This window comes from Trichosurus vulpecula, chromosome 1 (assembly GCF_011100635.1).
Source record: "Trichosurus vulpecula isolate mTriVul1 chromosome 1, mTriVul1.pri, whole genome shotgun sequence".
NCBI lineage: Eukaryota > Metazoa > Chordata > Mammalia > Diprotodontia > Phalangeridae > Trichosurus > Trichosurus vulpecula.
Window position 1 is genome coordinate 50,866,760 of NC_050573.1, and position 17,965 is coordinate 50,884,724.

Here is a 17,965-nt window from a genome sequence, read left to right on the forward strand (position 1 = left end):
GCTTTCCTCCCAAGACACTGGATTCTCCCTGGAGATGCCAGACCCAATGGGACAGAGCACCTTTGGAGGGGTATTGGTCATCATAAGTGCAGGGCTGGGACTTGGGGGCTCATCTACCAGAAAGATCTGAATGAAGATACTCAGCCTCAGGGACTGATTGCCTCAGTACTGGGGCAGGAGCTGAATTGTTGTGCCCCAGGGAAACCTCATGGGAGAAAGAGGGAATATGTGGGTCTCCTTTGGCCCTGGCAACCTGGTACACCCATAGGCATCATCTAGATTTCTGCCCCCTCATTCTACTCTCTATCTGCCATTCCCCTTGCTCTTGGGTCCCTTAACCTGCCCCTCTGTCCCTTATCGAGGTAGGGAATCTCAGAAGGAATTAGAAGAATTGTCCTCCCAATCTGCTAGGGCCCGGGACTTGATCCGAAGTTTATGGGGCAGGGAGGACTGAGCTGTAGTCCTGGGTCTGTCCCCAAGATGGGGGAAAGGTGTTCCAGAGGATGGTACCGCAGAACCAGACTTTGCCACCAAGGGTCTATCATTGTTGTCCAAGATCCAGTGCCCAGAGCTCTTTCTCTGCCCAGTTGGCACTGGTGGCCCCCACCTAAGGCTGGGTTCCAGCAGAGGCAGCTGCGTGGTGTGCCCATCTGATAGATGGCAGCTAAAGAAAGCTGGGGAGCAGACAGCTGAGTCTGGCCTTTTGGGGTCTGGAGATGATAGCTCATGAGAGAGCCCTGGGGAGCCCAGACCAACCACCTTGTGGGAACTACCATAATCCCTCCAGAACAGCTCCTTGGGGTCTGGGCTGCATGGCCTGAGCGGGCCTCTATCTGCTTGGGCTAGCTTCCCCTCAGGGCCTCGAGAGGCCAGCCAGGGGCAGCTCCACAGCAAGGCCTGGAGGGCATGGGGTGTGCCAGGGCCCAGCAGGCCAAAGTGAAACTTGAGAGCCATTAGCTCAGCCCGGAGCGAGGCATTCTCCTCCTTGAGAGCGGCCAGCCGTCCTTCTACGGCCACGTCATTCAAGCGCCGCTTCTCCCGGGATCTCTTGGCCGCCTCGTTGTTCTTACGCCTCTTCTCCCAGTATGTGGTATCTTTCTTCTCTTCTGGCATGAACTCTCGCTGGCGTCGAGTGGCGGGTACAAAACTGCTTCTTCGGTTTCCCCGAAGGGCCTTGTTCTTGCCCTGGGGCAAATCCACGAGCCTCAGAAGTCCCAGATCCATGATTCCCACCCAGGGAGCTGAGGGAGAAGAAGGAAAATTGGTTGCCTAGGTTGATCTTGACTATAATGTGGGACCACAGACCCCACCCCCTAATCTCCAGCCTGTTGCCCACCCTTCCCAGGATAAGGCAGGGGGTTTAATCAGGTAACTCTTTTAATCAGCCCCTCCCCTAGACTTTGTCAGCTCCCCTCTAAAAAAAAAAAACGGAATTTTGCTATAGCTTGGGATATACACATTTCACAGCCGATGATAAGGTCAGGAAATGAGAGGTGGCTATTTTTTTTTCCATCTAGTGACTGAAAAGGAGCCAGAATAGGAAGAAAAGAAACCTGTGGTGATAGATAGGAAGAGCTTCTGGATAACAGCAGATGAAATGTAGGGACCTTGGAAAGAGCCAAGTGGGCTTGAACAGAAAGAGAGAACAGCTCCAGAACCATGGACTGTTCCCTAAGCTCCATCTCTCCCTGTTTGGGGTGACAGAGATTGATAGCTGTCTCTATGATCAAGATAGGACTAGACTTTCAGACTTTGATGTGGTCACACTTTGAAGCTTTTGCCCCTTCTGTATCAGGAAAAAACAGTCGCACACCTGAGAACTCACTGCTCTGGAGCAGGAGATAATAGTATCCAAGGCATGGAATCCTGGTGCCTTCATTGTAAATAGTCATAATGATAGTAAGAGTTAAAACAATGATGGTAATAGTTAACATAAAGCACCTACTGTGTGCCAGATACTATGCTAAACACTTTACAAATATGTCTCTTTGGAGCCTCATAACAACCCTGGAAGGTAGGTACTATTATAACCCCCATTTTACAGATGAAGAAACTGAGGCAGATGAAGGTTAAGTGACTTGCCCGTGGTCACACAGCTACTAAGTGTCTAAGGCTGGATTTGAACTCAGATCTTCCTGACTAGTACCAGCACCGTACCCGCTCTAACGCCTAACTGCCACCCAAAGGGCACATCCCCATATACCTTTTTATATTAGCTAAGATTGCATATTGTGCTAATTTAGCGGTGTAGATCAAGGATAAAATAGACTCACAACCCTTCACACTTTGAGTTTGGGAGGAGTTTTCTGAGAAATGGTTAGTGAGAGTATCTGTTGTTTATTGTATTTATCTTGTGATTCTATTTTAAGCAAATGCCCTTTTGTATTACTATGATATGATCTTTTGTCTCTCTAGGAGGTTGAGACACAGCAAGAAAATGGGGGCCCATGAACAATAGAATATGAACCTAACCAGTCTTAGATACCTGCAGTTGATATTTAAGGTTGTTACACTATGTCAGACTCCAAGTATGGCATTGACAGAAGAATATTGGTGGGAAAAGTTCCCAGTAATCCTCAGGAGGAAATAACTGGAAGGAGGGTCAGTAATAAGCCTTATGACTTTATATGCCTGTTCACCAATGCTTGGAATATGACATCTTAGTGCTCTGAAGCATATTTTTAAAAATCTCCTTTTTAGTTTCTCTAGAAATATTTAAAAATACGATTTATCCAGCCTAAAACCTTTTCCAGATTTTTCTCTCTAGGAAAGTAGAAAGAACAAAAGTGGAGGCCATCCTTTGAAATGAAATAAGGGTAATAACCAAACTTAACTCTTGTCTAGATAAAATGATTGCCATCCTAACCCCTAAACTCCATGACCCGCTTAAGAATAATGTTTTCTCTTTTGGAAATTCAAGGTTAAGATATTGATCACGAAGCAAGACCTCTTAAGGGGAAGTGGTCCAAAGAGGAACTGAGCGGTGACTATTCTAGAATGTTACTGTCATTTCCTTGTTCAAGATTCCTGTAAGTGTTATCTCAAATTGTCTTGGGGCAGAAAATCACATGAGAGGACATGGGGGATAATGCCAGTTTGGACATCTCTCTCTAAGTCAAAAATGACTTGGAATTAGGTTAATCTTAAAATAAACAAAATTGTTTCTGGCAGATATAAACCTACACCACAAATTACATCATTTTTTTCTACAACAGTTTAATAATGCTGTGACTCAGATACTGACACTTAGTAGAATTCAGCAGAAGCCCAGGACTGCTTCTCTTTAAGAGACTATCATGAATTAGAAATTGAGGGGATGCCCATCAGTTGGAGAATGGCTGAACAAATTGTGGTATATGACGGTGATGGAATACTAATGTGCTATAAGAAATCTCAGAAAAACCTGGAAAGACTTACAGGAACTGATGCGAAGTGAAATGTACACAGTAACAGCAATATTGTACTACGGTCGACTGTGAATAACTTAGCTATTCTCAGCCATACAGTGATCCAAGATAATTCCAAAGAACTTAGGATGAAAAATGGTGTCCATCTACCGAGAAGGAACTGATAGAGTTTAAATGTAGATCATAGCATACTCTTTTTTTACTTTGTTTTTCTTGTTTCGTTTTGGTTTTTTGTTCTGTCTTTTCTTTTACAACATGACTAATATGGCGATACATTCTGCATGACTGCACATGTATAACCTAATTCAGGTGTGGGGAACCTGTGACCTCAAAGCCACATGTGGCCCTCTAGGTACTCAAGTGCAGCCCTTTGACTGAATCCAAACTTCGCAGAACAAATCCCCCTAATAAACAGATTTGTTCTGTGAAACTGGCTCAGAAGGCCACACCCAAGGGCCCAGAAGGCCACATGTGGCCTCAAAGCTGTAGGTTCCCCAGCCCTGAGTCCTATATCAAATTGATGGCCTTCTCAGTGAGGGAGAAAGGGAGAGAGGGAGGGAGGGAGGGAGAGAATTTGAAATTCAGAATTTTAAATAATGAATGTTAAAATTTGTTTTTACATGTAATTGGGGAAAAATAAAATAAAAAATTTTAAAAGCCTCATTCTCAAATTAAAAAAAAAAGAAAGACTGGCATAACCAACTAAATAGAGGTGAGAGACCTTTTAAACTCTTGTAGGAAGGTTTTTGAAAGGGAGCTGTCCCAGTCTTGCTGATTTCTGATTTTGAGCAAAAAGCCAAGTCTGTCAGATACAGTAAGGAGTTATTTGTGCATATCTGTTCATGTCTGTATGGGTGGCCACCTCACCTTGTGTGTTGTATATAGCAAGTCTTATATTATGGCAAGACAAACCCATCCTTGAGCAGCTTTGAATCACCTAGTAATTTCAGACCAACATGATTTCATCAGCACCAGGGTGCTGGCAAGAGAGGCTGTGCCTAATCCCATGAGCCCAGGTGATGGGTAAGCTCTCTCTCCCTATTTCTTAGCATTGGACAGCAGTTCTGAAGAGCAGATTGCCCAGGGCCAGTGGTTCAGTTCCTGAATTCAATTTCCACAAACTCAAATTCCACAAACTCCATGGTTCTCTCTCCAGAGACTCCCTATTGGCCAAAAGTGATGCTTGGTATTTTTCAATGTATTGTGGTTTGTTTTAGTGTCTATCAATCTGTTCTGTGTTTAGAGATAAAAAGGCCTTAGATTGTAACTAATCTTAAAATCAATAGCTCCATCACAACTAGAGAGCACTGTGGTTGGAACTCTGGGCCTCATGTCAGGAAGATCTGAGTTTAAATCCACTCTCAGATAACTTCGTAGCTGTGTGACCCTGGACAAATTAATGAAACTCTATGTTTTTGTTTCCTTAACTGTAAAATAGGGATAATAAAAACACTTACCACTTAGGGTTATTGTAAGGATCAAATGAAATAATATTTGTAGAGAACTTAGCACAATGCCTGGCACCTATTAGGTTAATAAATCCCTCCCTCCCTCCTTCTCTCTTTCCCTCCTTCCTTCCCTCCTTCCTCATTCCTCTTCCCTCCCTTTCCTCCTCCTCTCTCCCTCCCTCCTTCCTTACTTTCTCCATCCCTCACTCTCTCCCTCCCTCTTTTCTTCACTTCCTTTTTTTTCTCTCTCCCTACATGCCTTCCCTCTTCCCTCCCTCCCTCCGCAGAAAAGGAGTTGGTGACCATAAGATCACAAGATTTACCCCCCTACCCCAAAAGACCTTGATTTCTTATGCCAGAGATCCTTCTGGTTATTTTAGAGTGCTTGACCAAAATTGATCAATGAACCCACCCTTCTGAAAGTGGCTAACCTAAGTGCATCTCCAGCAACGGGAAATGAGGCTAAAGATGTCTCTGTCCAGAAAGACAAAACAGCACCCCAAAACACTAGATTCCCTGCCATAATGGTAGAGTTGGACTGGGGCTCCTGCTAGTCGGTCAGGGAGCTTTGAAAGTAGATCCTCCACTATGCAGCAAGGAGTATCCAACTTGGGAAAAGTTGGAGGAACCCTAGACTGATGAACATAGAACATAAAAATGTCCCTGTCTCTGGAGAAAGCAGAATTTCTCTCACGCCCATTAGAGAAATGAAGTGTTCACATTTTTTAACAAAATTATTTGGTTAAAGAAAAGGATCCTTGTTTAATTTAAATCAAGTGTACTTTACGGATTTTTGTCTGTGTGAATGAGTGAATGAATATTAATAGCAATGGAAGTGTTGGTTTCTTGTATTTTCTATGAGTTGGTGTTATCTGTTCAGTGAAAAAAGGCACCAAATACGTAAACAGATCTGAAGCTGGTTTCAGAGTTTTCCCTCCGGTGACGCAAAAATAGTGGCGAGAAAAAAAGAAAAGAGGTTTTATAGTTTGAAGTTTGAGGCTCAGCCTGATCTCCTCCTTTAGAACTGCTGGTAGGCCATTTTCCTTTCAACTCCTTTCCAGTATGGAAAAAATGAGGCCTATTTTAAATCAAAAGGCAAGAAATTCAGAGGGAGGGGGAAGCAAAATTTCACCTTAAGAGTTTGGTTTACCTGACCGCAGCAGGCTTTCCTGGATGATCTGGTAAAAAAAAAAATCTAATCGCATAAGCAAATTAGAAGGAATTAGAATACACCATGGGTTTTCAAATTCTTAAGTAAGAAACTAAATTTGAAACATTTGACAGGGCAAAATGGGAAACCGTAAACATGGAAGTTTCAGCTCAGATCGCCTCAAAGTAAAGTTTTGCAATGAATTTGAGATGCATAAAAAATTGTGTTAATTTGCGAAAGAGATTCAAGAGAATAAAAGGAAACTAGAGCTAAAAAGAATTTGAAAAATACATTGAAAGCAAAGAGGTGGGAGGTTAAGAAATTGACAGCATTAGAAAGTGAAATACTGAGTCAAAATACATCAAGAGAATGCAGTTCAGTGATTTCCAAGACTCAGCCAGCAGGAAAAAAAAAGAATTTAAAAGGAAATTAGAGATTGTTTACAGTGACACGGTATCAGTGTAGGCCCACAACTCAGTTAAAAGGTAATGAGAAATCTATCAATGAGTTCTGAAAAACAAGAATTCTGAGAATTCACCTCTGCATGCAGTATTAATGCATGGGAATGAGTTTTAGTTGAATATTTTTGCATAAAGCTAAAACTGCAGTTTTAACTGGGATGTACATGAAAACCTAGAAAGAGACCACTAGTTGGAAAAATCACTGTCTTTATGACAAGAGCCTTTTGAATCAACTCCAGGTGGGTATGCGCTGTGAAACTCCATGAGGACTCTCCTCTCTTCGCTGAGATTAACCAACAGGCTGAGACACTCCGAGGGGATTGCGCAGGAGTGGGGAACCTGCCACACGTGGCCTCTAGGCTGCAGGTTTCCCATCCCTGAGATAGAGCATGCTCTGAGGTCCAGAATTTCTTGAATGACCGGCTATGGGTCATACATGGTGACCTCACTCATCAGTGTTAGTTGTACAGTTCAAAAAGTCAAAAATTCCTTCTGATCTATGACCACAGTGTTATACACAAGGTTCTCCATTTGGGAATACAGAACATTCACTTACAATGTGAAAGGAGCCTGGACCCTGACTCAGGGATCTTGAGAAGGATGTATATGTGACTGAGTAGTCCATTAGGATTTGGGGGAGCTTAACTCACCACAGCAGCCTAGTTGGTTCAGAGCAAGTACTTCTGGAATGATGCTAGATATTTACTATGAAATAAAGAAATAGTGGAGTTCCTGGTCTTTATAGCCACATCCAATAGCAATGTGCACCAAGTTTTGAGATGCAGATGCGGTCATGGTACTTGATAAGAATGCTTGGATTCGACAGATAATAGCAAGCATACTCTCCAGATGAGAATGATAAATGCACCAAAAGAATCAGTACAGTCAAGTAGAGCACCGGCCCTGGAGTCAGGAGGACCTGAGTTCAAATCTTGGCCGCAGACCCTTGACATACTTACTCTCTGTGTGACCTTGGGCAAGTCACTTAGCCCCACTTGCCCTGCCTTCCACCCTCCAGAAAAAAAAAAAGAATCAATACAGTCAGGTTTGGATTAATTAATCAGATAATTAATCCCATTAAATAGTTACATTATTTGAATTTGAATTTGCAAAGTAAATTTCCATTGAGCTGAAGCTGATGGCCATATTTTACATAATTATAATTTCAAATAATGTTAATTCAAATACATATGACCACTTCACAGGATTCATTATTCTCACTAATTGAGATCTGGCTTATATGCCTTCAGAATGTGTGTATCTTCTATAAAAGCTATGGCTAAAGGGACCAACTGCATTTGATGTATTAAAGCAAAACCAAAAACTCCAAGTGTTGGACCAACAAGAGAAATGTTAGTTGGTATTGAGTAGCAGTAATGAAATTGAGATCTTGAATGACTAAATATATAAAATGTCTCAAATTGTGCAGAAGCACAAAAAGGGGCATTGTGGAAACAATTTTAAAAAAATATTTCTTTTTTAAATTTACTAGAAACACTAAGAAATATTATTTATCCAGCTTAAATTTTTTTCAGACTTTTCCCTTGAGGAAAATACAAAGAACAAAAATTAATGTCTTCCTTTGAACTAGAGTAAGAGTGGTAACCAACCTTAACTCTTGCCTGGATAAGATTATTGCCTCCCTAACCTCTGAAATGATTGGCCCCATGACCCACCAAAAGACAGTGTTTTCTCTTTTGAAATTCAAGGTTAAGATCATGATTATAGGAAGGAATTTTTAAATGGAAGTGGTCCAGGAAGGAATTGAGTGGTCACTTCTGAAATGTTACCATGTTTTAATACATATGATCTTTTCTTTGTTCAAAATTCCTATAAATGTTATCTCAAATTGTCTGAGGGGCAGGGAATCTTGTCGTAGTGCACGGGAGACCATGTCAGTTTGGATATGTCTACGTGTCTACATCAAAAGTGATTTGGAATTAGATTAATCTTAAAATAAATAAAATAATTTCTGGCAAACTAGAGCCTAAATTGCAGAACACATTATTAATATTATTTTTCTCTTTTGGTAGTACTAAGAGGTAACTAAAACCTCCCAGAAATCTCTGAGAGTTTGCGAGATATGATTCATTATTAGAATATGGCCTTTGAGAGGATATATATCTTGTTTAAAAGACTTTCAAAGTAGGATATGAAGGTACTTCCTTAGAACATTATTCGTGTGTACCTGAGAATTACCCAAATATACTGGAGCAGTGCCACCACCAGTCTTGCTGATACAATCTTCACTGAAATAGAGTCTGTAAATTTGTAATTTCAGATCTCTCTGGGAGTTGTCAGTCCCTTAGGATTTCTAATGCTGTGACTTTCACCTTTGTTTTCATTCAATGAAATGAACTCTAAACTCAATGTGAATGAGTAGGACTTTGGGGTCCTGAGGAGTCAAGAAGGAGATGAGGGGCTTAGATAGGTTGAGGGCTGAGCCAATGTAATCAATTATTCATGCCCTTAAACTACACTATACAGAAACCCAGGCTGAGGCACTCAGGAGAGTGCACCAGAAGAAATGGTTTGGAGCTTCAGAACCCAGGAAAGCAAGGAGATTTCTTCTACACCTATGCAAAGAGATGCAATTGGATCAGCTTGGTCTCCAAGTGTTATCTGGCATTTTATGCAGAAGTTGCATGAGCTCCACCTCTGCTCTTAGTGCTAATGAAAAGCAGGGGCTTCTTGGGAAAGGAACATCCTCACTTTATATACTACTCTCATGATGCAGGGGAAAGCTAAGAAGTGCAGCCTGATCCTGTTTTTGTCCCCTGGTTGGGGAAGTGGAAATGATGGAAACTTTGAGAAGCAATGATAGTACTGTATTAGTGCTTGCAATACATAAGGCAGGGGGCTGGGCAGGGAGGAAGAATATGAGGTACATATTACCTGTAGTTTAGTGAGTATCCCAAACCTTGGAGGAGTAGATTTCAAAGAAATCATTGAAAATAGAAGTATGATTCCCATGACCTGAGACTTTGAAAGGAAAGTTGGTTTAAGAGAGGGTGACTTAGTCCTATCAGAACAGTGTCGAGACGGCTAAAACCCAAGTGTTGAAGCTGACGATAAATAGCAGTGACAATTTAAAAAAAACTCGTTCAGCATGACTAATGTGAAAATATGTTTAATAAGAATGTATATGTAGAACCTATATCAGATTCTATGCCTTCTTGGGGAGGGGGAGGAGAGGGAGGGGGAGAACATTTAAAACTTATGGAAGTGAATGTTGAAAACTAAAAATAAATAAACTTATTAAAAAAAACTATGCTTAGGTAACAAAAAACAAAAAGAACCAAGAAAGCATTGGCCCCACTGATCAGAATGGATAGTGCAGTGATGACAGATGATGAGGAAATAGTGGAAAAACTCAACTCGTATTTTTGCTTCTTCTTTCCCCTCTATCAAGGAGAATGATCTCAGTGCAAAGAATAAAAGAATAAACATGGTTAAGGTAACTGAAAACCAAGATAAATGGGGAGATATCGGATCATTGGGTTGAGCTGCCACCATGAGTTAAAGTCACCTGCTCTAAAAGAACTTCATCCCAAGGCACAGAAAAAATTCTGATGTGAATTCAGTGAATATTTATCAAGATACTATAGACCGATAAGGCTCTTTTTCCCCTGAGCAAATCCCAGAATGAATGATTTGGAGAGTACTTAGAAAAGAAATCAGTGTGGGGTCAGGAAGATGAATCAGGTCAGACCAGTCTCATCTTCTTTAATGGGGTTGCTAGATTATAGATTAGGGGGGATAATGTAGATGTAACATAGCTGGATTTCACCGAGGCATTTAACAAAAATCTCTTGGAGTATCCATGTGAATAAGATGATAAGGCATGGACTAGATGATAATAGAGTGAATTCATAACTAAATGAATGACTGGACCCAAAGTGCATTAAGTCATTTAATGTTGTTTAACATTGACTTTGGAAGGAGTGTAATAGAGGTCTTTCTCCTTGCCCTTCCTGTTTGATATTTTTAGCAACAACTGGAATGATGGCTTAGAGCACATGTTTATCAAATTGGTCATTGATGTTAAATTGAGGTGACTTGTTAACACATTGGGTGTCAGCATCAGGATCAGAAAAGTCATCCATAGGATGGCATGATGACCTGAATACAACAAGATGAAATTTAATATGGATGGATGTAAAGTATTTCATTTGGATTTAAAAGTCCACAGCACAAGCATAGGCACTAAAATGCACTTCACATGAAAACATTCTGAGAGTTCCAGGTGACCACAAGCTCAACATGAGTCAATGGTGTGATGTGATTTGGAACTCAAAATTTTACAAAAACAAATGTTGAAAACTATCTTCACATGTAATTGGGAAAAAAATTAAAATGAAAAAATAGTGTGATGTGATATCAATCTAAGAGAGGCTCTGTGCCCAAAGCAAGAAAGGAGATAACACCACTATTCTCTGTCCTGACCAGACGCATTTGGAAGATTGTGTGAAGATTTAGGTACCACATTTTTAGGAAATGACACTGATGGGGCAGAAGAGGTTGGCAAGAATGTTGAGGGGACTTGGAACCATCAATATGAGGACCTTCCTTGCCAATGCCAACCCCTCCACTTGTGTTGATCCCAAACCCTGCTAACTTTTCAGGAAGCTTGCCCTTTAAATTAACCCTTCTCTCCCTAATTTTCAATCTCTTCTTATCCATGATGCCTTTCCTCCTGCCTAGGAAAATTTCCAGATTACTTCCATTCTTTAAAAAAAAAATTCACCTGACCCTCTGTCTCTTCAAGTACCAACCTATATCTCTCTTCCCTTTTATATCCAAACTCCTTTGAAAAAAAAAGAAAGAAAGAAAAATCTGTGTACTCTCATTGCTTCTACTTTCTCATCACCCACTCATTTCTCAACCCCTCACAAACTGGTGTCTGTCCCTATCACTTGTCTGAAACTACTCTCTCTCTCTCCCCTCTCTTTCTCTCTCTGTCTCTCCTCTTTTCTCTGTCTCTGTCTCTCCTCTCTCTCCCTGTCTCCCTCCCTCCCTCTCTCTCTCTGTCATTACCACTGATCTTTTTATTGCCAAATCCAATGGCCTTTTCTCAGTCCTCGGTCATCTTGACCTCTCTAAAGCACATGACACTGTTGACCACTTTCTCTTACCACTGTTTTCATAACTCAGTTCCATCATGGTTCCCTTTCTATCTGTTGGGCCAGTCCTGCCCAGTGTTCATTGCGGCAGCATCATCCATGTCCCACCTTTCTAGCCCACTACACCACACAAAGGTATATCCCAGAATGATATCCTGGACTCTCACCTCTTCTACCCTCCCTTTCAGTGATCTTATCAGCACCCATGGATTCAACTCTGGTCTCCATGCAAATGCCTCCTAAATCTACATTTTCAGCCCTCATCTCCCTCCTGAGCTCCATGCTTGTATCTCCATGTGCCTCATGGACTTCTCCACCTGGCTGTCCCCTAGGCATCTCACAGCCAACATGTCCAAAACTGAATTCATTATCTTTCCTCCTAAATCCATCCTCCTCCCTAACTTCCACATTTCTGTTGAGGGCAGTCCTTAACTCTACTCCCCTTCATCCCCTACATCTAATCAGTTTTCAAGCCTTGTCAATTCTATGCTCTCAGCATTTTTCACATCTGTTCCTATCTGTCCACTCATACCACAACCATCCCATTTCAGGCACTCAATATCTCTCACCTAGACTCTTGCAGGGCAGCTAGATGGAAGGGTAGATAAGAGTGCTAGGCCTGGAGTCATTTTTGTGAATTCAAATCCGACTTCAAACACTTACTGCCTATGTAACTCTGATCAAGTCACTTAACCCTGTTTGCCTCAGTTTCCTCATCTGTTGTGTTCTGATTGGTGTTCTTGTACCTAATCTCTCCCCTCTTCAGTCCATCCTCTGCACAGCTGCCAAAGGGACATTCCTAAGCACAAATCTGACTGTGTCACTTCCCTGCTTTAGAAGTGTCAATGATTTCCTTTTGCTTCTAGGATAAAATACAAACCCCTTTGTTTGGCATTTAAAGCCCTTCATGATCCGACTCTACCTCTACCTTTCCAGGTTCCTTACATATTATTCCTCCCTCTATGTACTAAGCAAGCCAGACTATTTGCTGGTTCCCTACTCGACAATCCACACTGCCCACTCCATGCCTTCGTCTAGCTTATCTTCTATTCCTGGAAAGTTCTCCTTTCTCACCTAGAACTCTTGGAATCCCTAACTCCCTTCATGACTCAGTTTAACACCTCTGCTTCACAAGACCTTTTCCTGATTTGTTCTTTGTATCCTTTCCTCTATTCCCAAAACCTTTGGTGTTTATTTATCTGTGAACATGATGTTTTCCCTAAGGAGAATCAAATCTCCTTGAAGGTAGGGGCTGTCTCACTTTTGTTCATGTATTCCTAGCACCTGGCACAGTTCTGGCACACAGTAAGTGCTCAATAAATGTTTGTTGATTAAGTGATGAATTGGTTGATCAACTGAAGGACCTGGGACTATTCTGATTGCAGAAGAGAAGGCTCATGGAGAAGGCATGCAGCTTTCAAATACTTTAAAGGCTTTCATGGGGAAGAGAGGTTAGATTTTTTCAGTGGGGAGAATCAGGACCAGGAAGGTGAAGTGACAGGCAAACAGATTTTGGTTCAATCCCGACAAGTAGAGATGTTTAACAATGGAGTATAGACTGCTTCAGTAGGTGGTGAGCCTTTTTCGCTGGAAGTGTTCAAGCAGAAACTGACGATCACAGATACAGTAAAGGAGCTTCCTGAATGAGGACAGGGTGGGGTGAATGAGCCTAAGGTCCCTTTCAGCTCTAAGAATCTCTATGAATTTTGGTTTTGCTTACTAACCAGAACTGGGTATTGAGACAGAGGAAGAGGAAAGGTCACATTCCGGATGAATCTCCTACCTCCTCTCCAGCTTTTCATCTTTCCCTTCAACCTTTCCCCTTTCCCACCCCAGCCCCTCCATTCTTTCTTCCTCCTTCCTCTTCCATCCCCAGACAGGGCAATGGGGCAGAGTAAAGAGAATAGAGCTCACTCAGGAAGCCTGGCTCAGTCGGAATTCTATCTCCCCCAGATTTCCATCTGGAGCCCTTGTGGTATGGTACTGACATCATCAGCCAAGGTAGGGTGTTGTTTTGCACCCACAAAAAAGTTTTCTCGTTAATTTTGGCACGCGAGGGAATCAATCTATGATTGAATCAGGTGTTGGAGCTGCTGCTGCCCTGAAGGGAGGGTGAATGAAGTGGGTCCAATAGAGCATCCAGGGAATAAGGAGTTTGGAGTCAGACACTGTGGTCATCTAGATCTAAGGAGGGCCCTGTTTAAAGAAGGAAATAGAGACTAGGGAGCTGGAGGTGAGAGAATGTGTCATAGACCTCTTTTGTTGCTTAGTTGTTTCAGTCATGTCCGATTTTGCATGACACTATTTGGGTTTTTCTTGGCAAAGATATTGGAGTGAGCTGTCATTTGCCATAGACTTCAGGAATGAAGAAAATACCCCAAAACTTTAGCATCTTCTCCCTGACCTAAACCCCATCACGGAAAAGCCTGCATGAGGCTGTATTGAAAAGTTCCTCACCCCACCCCTTAGTGAAGAACCTGCTTGGATTTCTCACAAATAGGATGCCACTTCAGGATTATAAGTCTCTTCCTCTCCCTGCTCCACCCTCCACACAGCAACCTAAGAGACGTTCTTAAAGCACAGGTTTGACAATTGATGATCGTTAATTCAGGCTCTGGCCCTTACTGAAAGTTACAAAAATGATATTAAATGATATTAATGATCATCACAAGGTATGTCACTCCTCCACTCAAGAAACCCTAGTGGCTCCCACTTAGTTCCATGATCAGACAGAAACTCCTCTGTATGGCACTTAAAACCCTTTTCAACCTGGCCCCAATCCACCTTCCAACCTTATACATTATTCCCCTGCCCACACTTTATAGTCTAGCCAAATTGACCTCTTTGCTGTTCTTCACACATGGCCCTCCAGCTCCCATCACCATGCCTTTTTGCTGGTTGTCTTATTCCAGGAATGCCCCACATCCTCACTTCTGACTCTGAGAACCCCCCTACTTCCTTCAAGTAGCAGCTAAGGCACCTCCTTCTACACGAAGCCTTTCGTGATCTCCCCATCTGCTAGTGCCCTCCCCACATGCAAATTTCATTGTGCTTATTTTGAATATACTTAGTTATGTACCTATTGTCTCCCCGATAGAATGTAAGACCCTTGAGGGCAGGGATTATTTTCATTTTTGTCTTTATATCCACAGAACCTAGCAACATGTCTGACAGCTAGTAGGTGCTTACTGAATGTTTGTTAATGAATTGATTCTGGGTAGAAGCAAGCTTTATCCGTCCAACCCCTTCTTTTTTACGGATGAAGAAACTGCAGGTTAAGTGACTTATTCAAAGTCACAGGAGCAGTACATGGTAATGTTGAGATCTGAACCATGTCCTCAAACTCTTTCCAAACTAATCTTTATAGCCCATCTTTGGCTGGGTGCAGAGAGGACAGAGAGACTTGGAGAGAGGACTGACCTTCTGCATTGTTAGTTACCCAAGTCAGTCTGACTCCACTGGGGTTGGCCAAAGAAAGCTACATTCTATATATCTGGACTCACGTAGCAACTAATGAAAGACAGTAGAGTTCTAAGAAAGGATGAACAATAGACACCTTGACTCAACAGTATGATAGATCAAGGGACCTGACATCTAGAAGGAAGGTTCAAACAGTGAAGGTTCATTCCAAATGGATTTCCAGTCAATGAAGCTACTGGAAGCTTTCACACATGGCCCTTTCATTTAATGCGAAGATACTGGAGTGATCTGCTATTTGCCATAGACCTCAGGAAAGGAGAAAATACCCCAAACCTTAAGCATCTGTCCCTGACCTAAACCCCATTACAGAAAAGCCCGCATGAGGCTGCATTGAAAAGTTCCTCATCCCAACCCTTAGTGAAGAATCTACTGGGATTTCTCATAAATGGGATGCCACTTCAGCATTATAAATCTCTCCTCTCTCCGCTCCATCCTCCATACAGATCCACACAAAAATGAAAAAATGTTTGGTGTACCCTTGGAAAAACCTATCCTCTTTTTTCTAAATATGCTCACTAAGCTGTAATTCTGGGGGAGCAGTAAATAGAGCACTGGCCTTGGAGTCAGGAAGACCTGAGCTCAAATCCAGCCTTGGATACTTTCTAGTTGTGTGATCATAGGCAAGTCACTTAACCTCTGCCTGATTCTGTTTCTTCATTTGTAAAATGGGGATAAAAATAGCCTTTACCTCAAAGGGTTGTTGGGAGGATCCAAAGACCATAATGCACTTTCCCAACCTACAAGCACTGGATAAGTCTTAGTTTTTATTATCGGCATCCTCATCCCAGTTTCCAATCAAGTCCAAAGCAATAAAAAAAAGTTAGGAGGCTAAACATGGCATGTGATAATCTAGAAAACTATGCTGAGCATAAAATTATTGGTTGACCAACCCCCCCCCCAAAAAAAAACAGAATTGAGAGCCTCATTAGTCTGACCATGTTGTAATAAGCATGTAACACCCTGATGCTAAAAAAGTTACACACCTAGTAATGGTTTTCTTTATGAATCTATTTTTATTTCATATATGCATATGAATAGAAAAACATTAGACTTTATTTCTTTTCATATTGAATAAGGGTTATGGGAAGGTTAATGCACACTCCTCTCACCTCCGCCCCTTAGACTCCCTAATTTTATTTGTCATTCAGTACAAGGACTACCTTCTAGAAGAATCCTTTCTTGATCCACTTCCTAGAGCCTTCCCTGCCTCTGCCATCACCAAGCCACTCCAGCACCTTCTATCTATTTTGCATCTATTCTGCATATTCCTTATATAGGTACCAGTTATCCCCCTGGAGAGAATGTAAACTCCTTAAGAGCAGGGACAGTTTTGCTTTTGACTTTGCAACAGCATCTAGCGCAATGCATTCACCTAGTAAATGCGTGTTGGTTGATTGATTGGCATTTCATTTCCTTGACCTTCACTCCAGGCCTATTGTTAACCCTAATCCTGGGTGGCTGTTGTCCTTGGTGCTCAAAGAGGACCATAATGACATCGTTATGTTGGAGTCAAGGTACAGTGTATCTGTCTGACTGTGGCTGATCAGACCAATAACAGCTCCAGGCTCTACCACAGGTCAGGTACAAATAAACAGTCCATATGAACATGTGTAGTACAGGTGTCTTAATCTTAATTCAAACCCTAACCATAACTAAAATTTTGACCCTGAGTCTTACCTTTCTAGGGACTAGAGAGAAGAAATCTGTCAGCTGAGAGATCTTATCCAGTCTAGCTGGGTAATTCTGAACAAATACCACAACATTTCTAGGCTAGAGCAAGGTGTGATGCCCCCTGTGCAAGGAGGCAAAAGTCACACTACCCAGACACAGCCCCAGAATTTACTCAGGGTGGCTGGAGATGCTTGGCCTACAATTTCTTTGTCTGGAGGGTGGGGATCAGGCCATGGATCAAAGGTAAGAATAGGTTTCTGAGAAGGAATTGGCAGAGTCCCTTTCACCACCATAGTAAGCTCAACCCTAACCCTCCTCCTCTTGCCCTATCTCTCTGCCATACCCTCTGGACTCCTCCCCTCTCTCTTCATCCCAGACTTCTCTCACATTTGTCCATCTTATGGGGTTTAATTAAACTCAGATTTCTCCTGAAGACACCACCTCTCTTGGTGCCTTCTTCAAAGACTGGCTGTTCCTTCTCCTCACACACGGGGCTAGACAGAGAATTGGGCAAACTTGGCATACTTTGTACTCTCCATTGCCACTTTTAGACCTGACCACCCTGCCTCAGAAACCTCTTTCCTCAATTCTACATGTTCCTTTCATCCTGTTCATACCCTTGTTGCTGTCATCTATGAACCTTCTATTCACTCTTCCAACTCTCCAATAATCTCCATACCTCATTCACAGTCTTCTTCTCCACCCTGGATTCCCAGTTCCTCAACTTTCCCAGGTCCCATGATGTCTGTCTCCATTATAGCTCAACCACAGAAAAGAATAGTCAGATCTTGGACTCCCCCCGCCCCTGCTCTATTGAATATTCATTCAGTACTAGAATCCTTAGTTATGGTTCTAGCCCCAGCTAGCTCTAACTCTAACCTTGACCCTCTTCCTAATAACTTCCCTGCCCCAAACCTTAGTCTCTCCTTTGTCCCCTCAGGTTGTCCCAAGAAAGGTTGTTTACCAGTCAGGCTTTGCCTCCCTCCAGTGTGTCCTCTCCCACCCCCACCCCCAGGTCCCAACACTGGCCTGTACCCAAGTCCCCAGAGAACTCAGGAGAGGAAGCAGTTCAAGGGGCCTACTCAGAAGACCAGGCCAGGGGCTGGGCAGGGCTCCCCATCATTAGAGGCCAAGGTTTTCAGGCAGTACTGCCCCTATGCCCTCTACTACTAGGGCCAGGCCCGGGGCTGCCCACATCACAGAGGGATAAGCAACATCCATTTCC

The 17,965-nt window shown here is 42.4% G+C and overlaps 1 protein-coding gene across 1 annotated transcript; it reads right to left on the bottom strand.

Moving 5' to 3' along the window:
- Positions 1–372: 372 nt before the first annotated feature.
- On the bottom strand, positions 373–1,224 carry NFILZ (NFIL3 like basic leucine zipper). The gene has a single exon (XM_036766584.1). The coding sequence runs from the start codon at positions 1,222–1,224 to the stop codon at positions 373–375; it is 852 nt and encodes a 283-aa protein (XP_036622479.1).
- Between the last annotated feature and the right edge of the window lie 16,741 nt (positions 1,225–17,965).

Excerpts from the sequence above, each read along its gene's own strand:
- NFILZ (XM_036766584.1), bottom strand. The coding sequence starts at position 1,224 with ATGGATCTGGGACTTCTGAGGCTCGTGGATTTGCCCCAGGGCAAGAAC.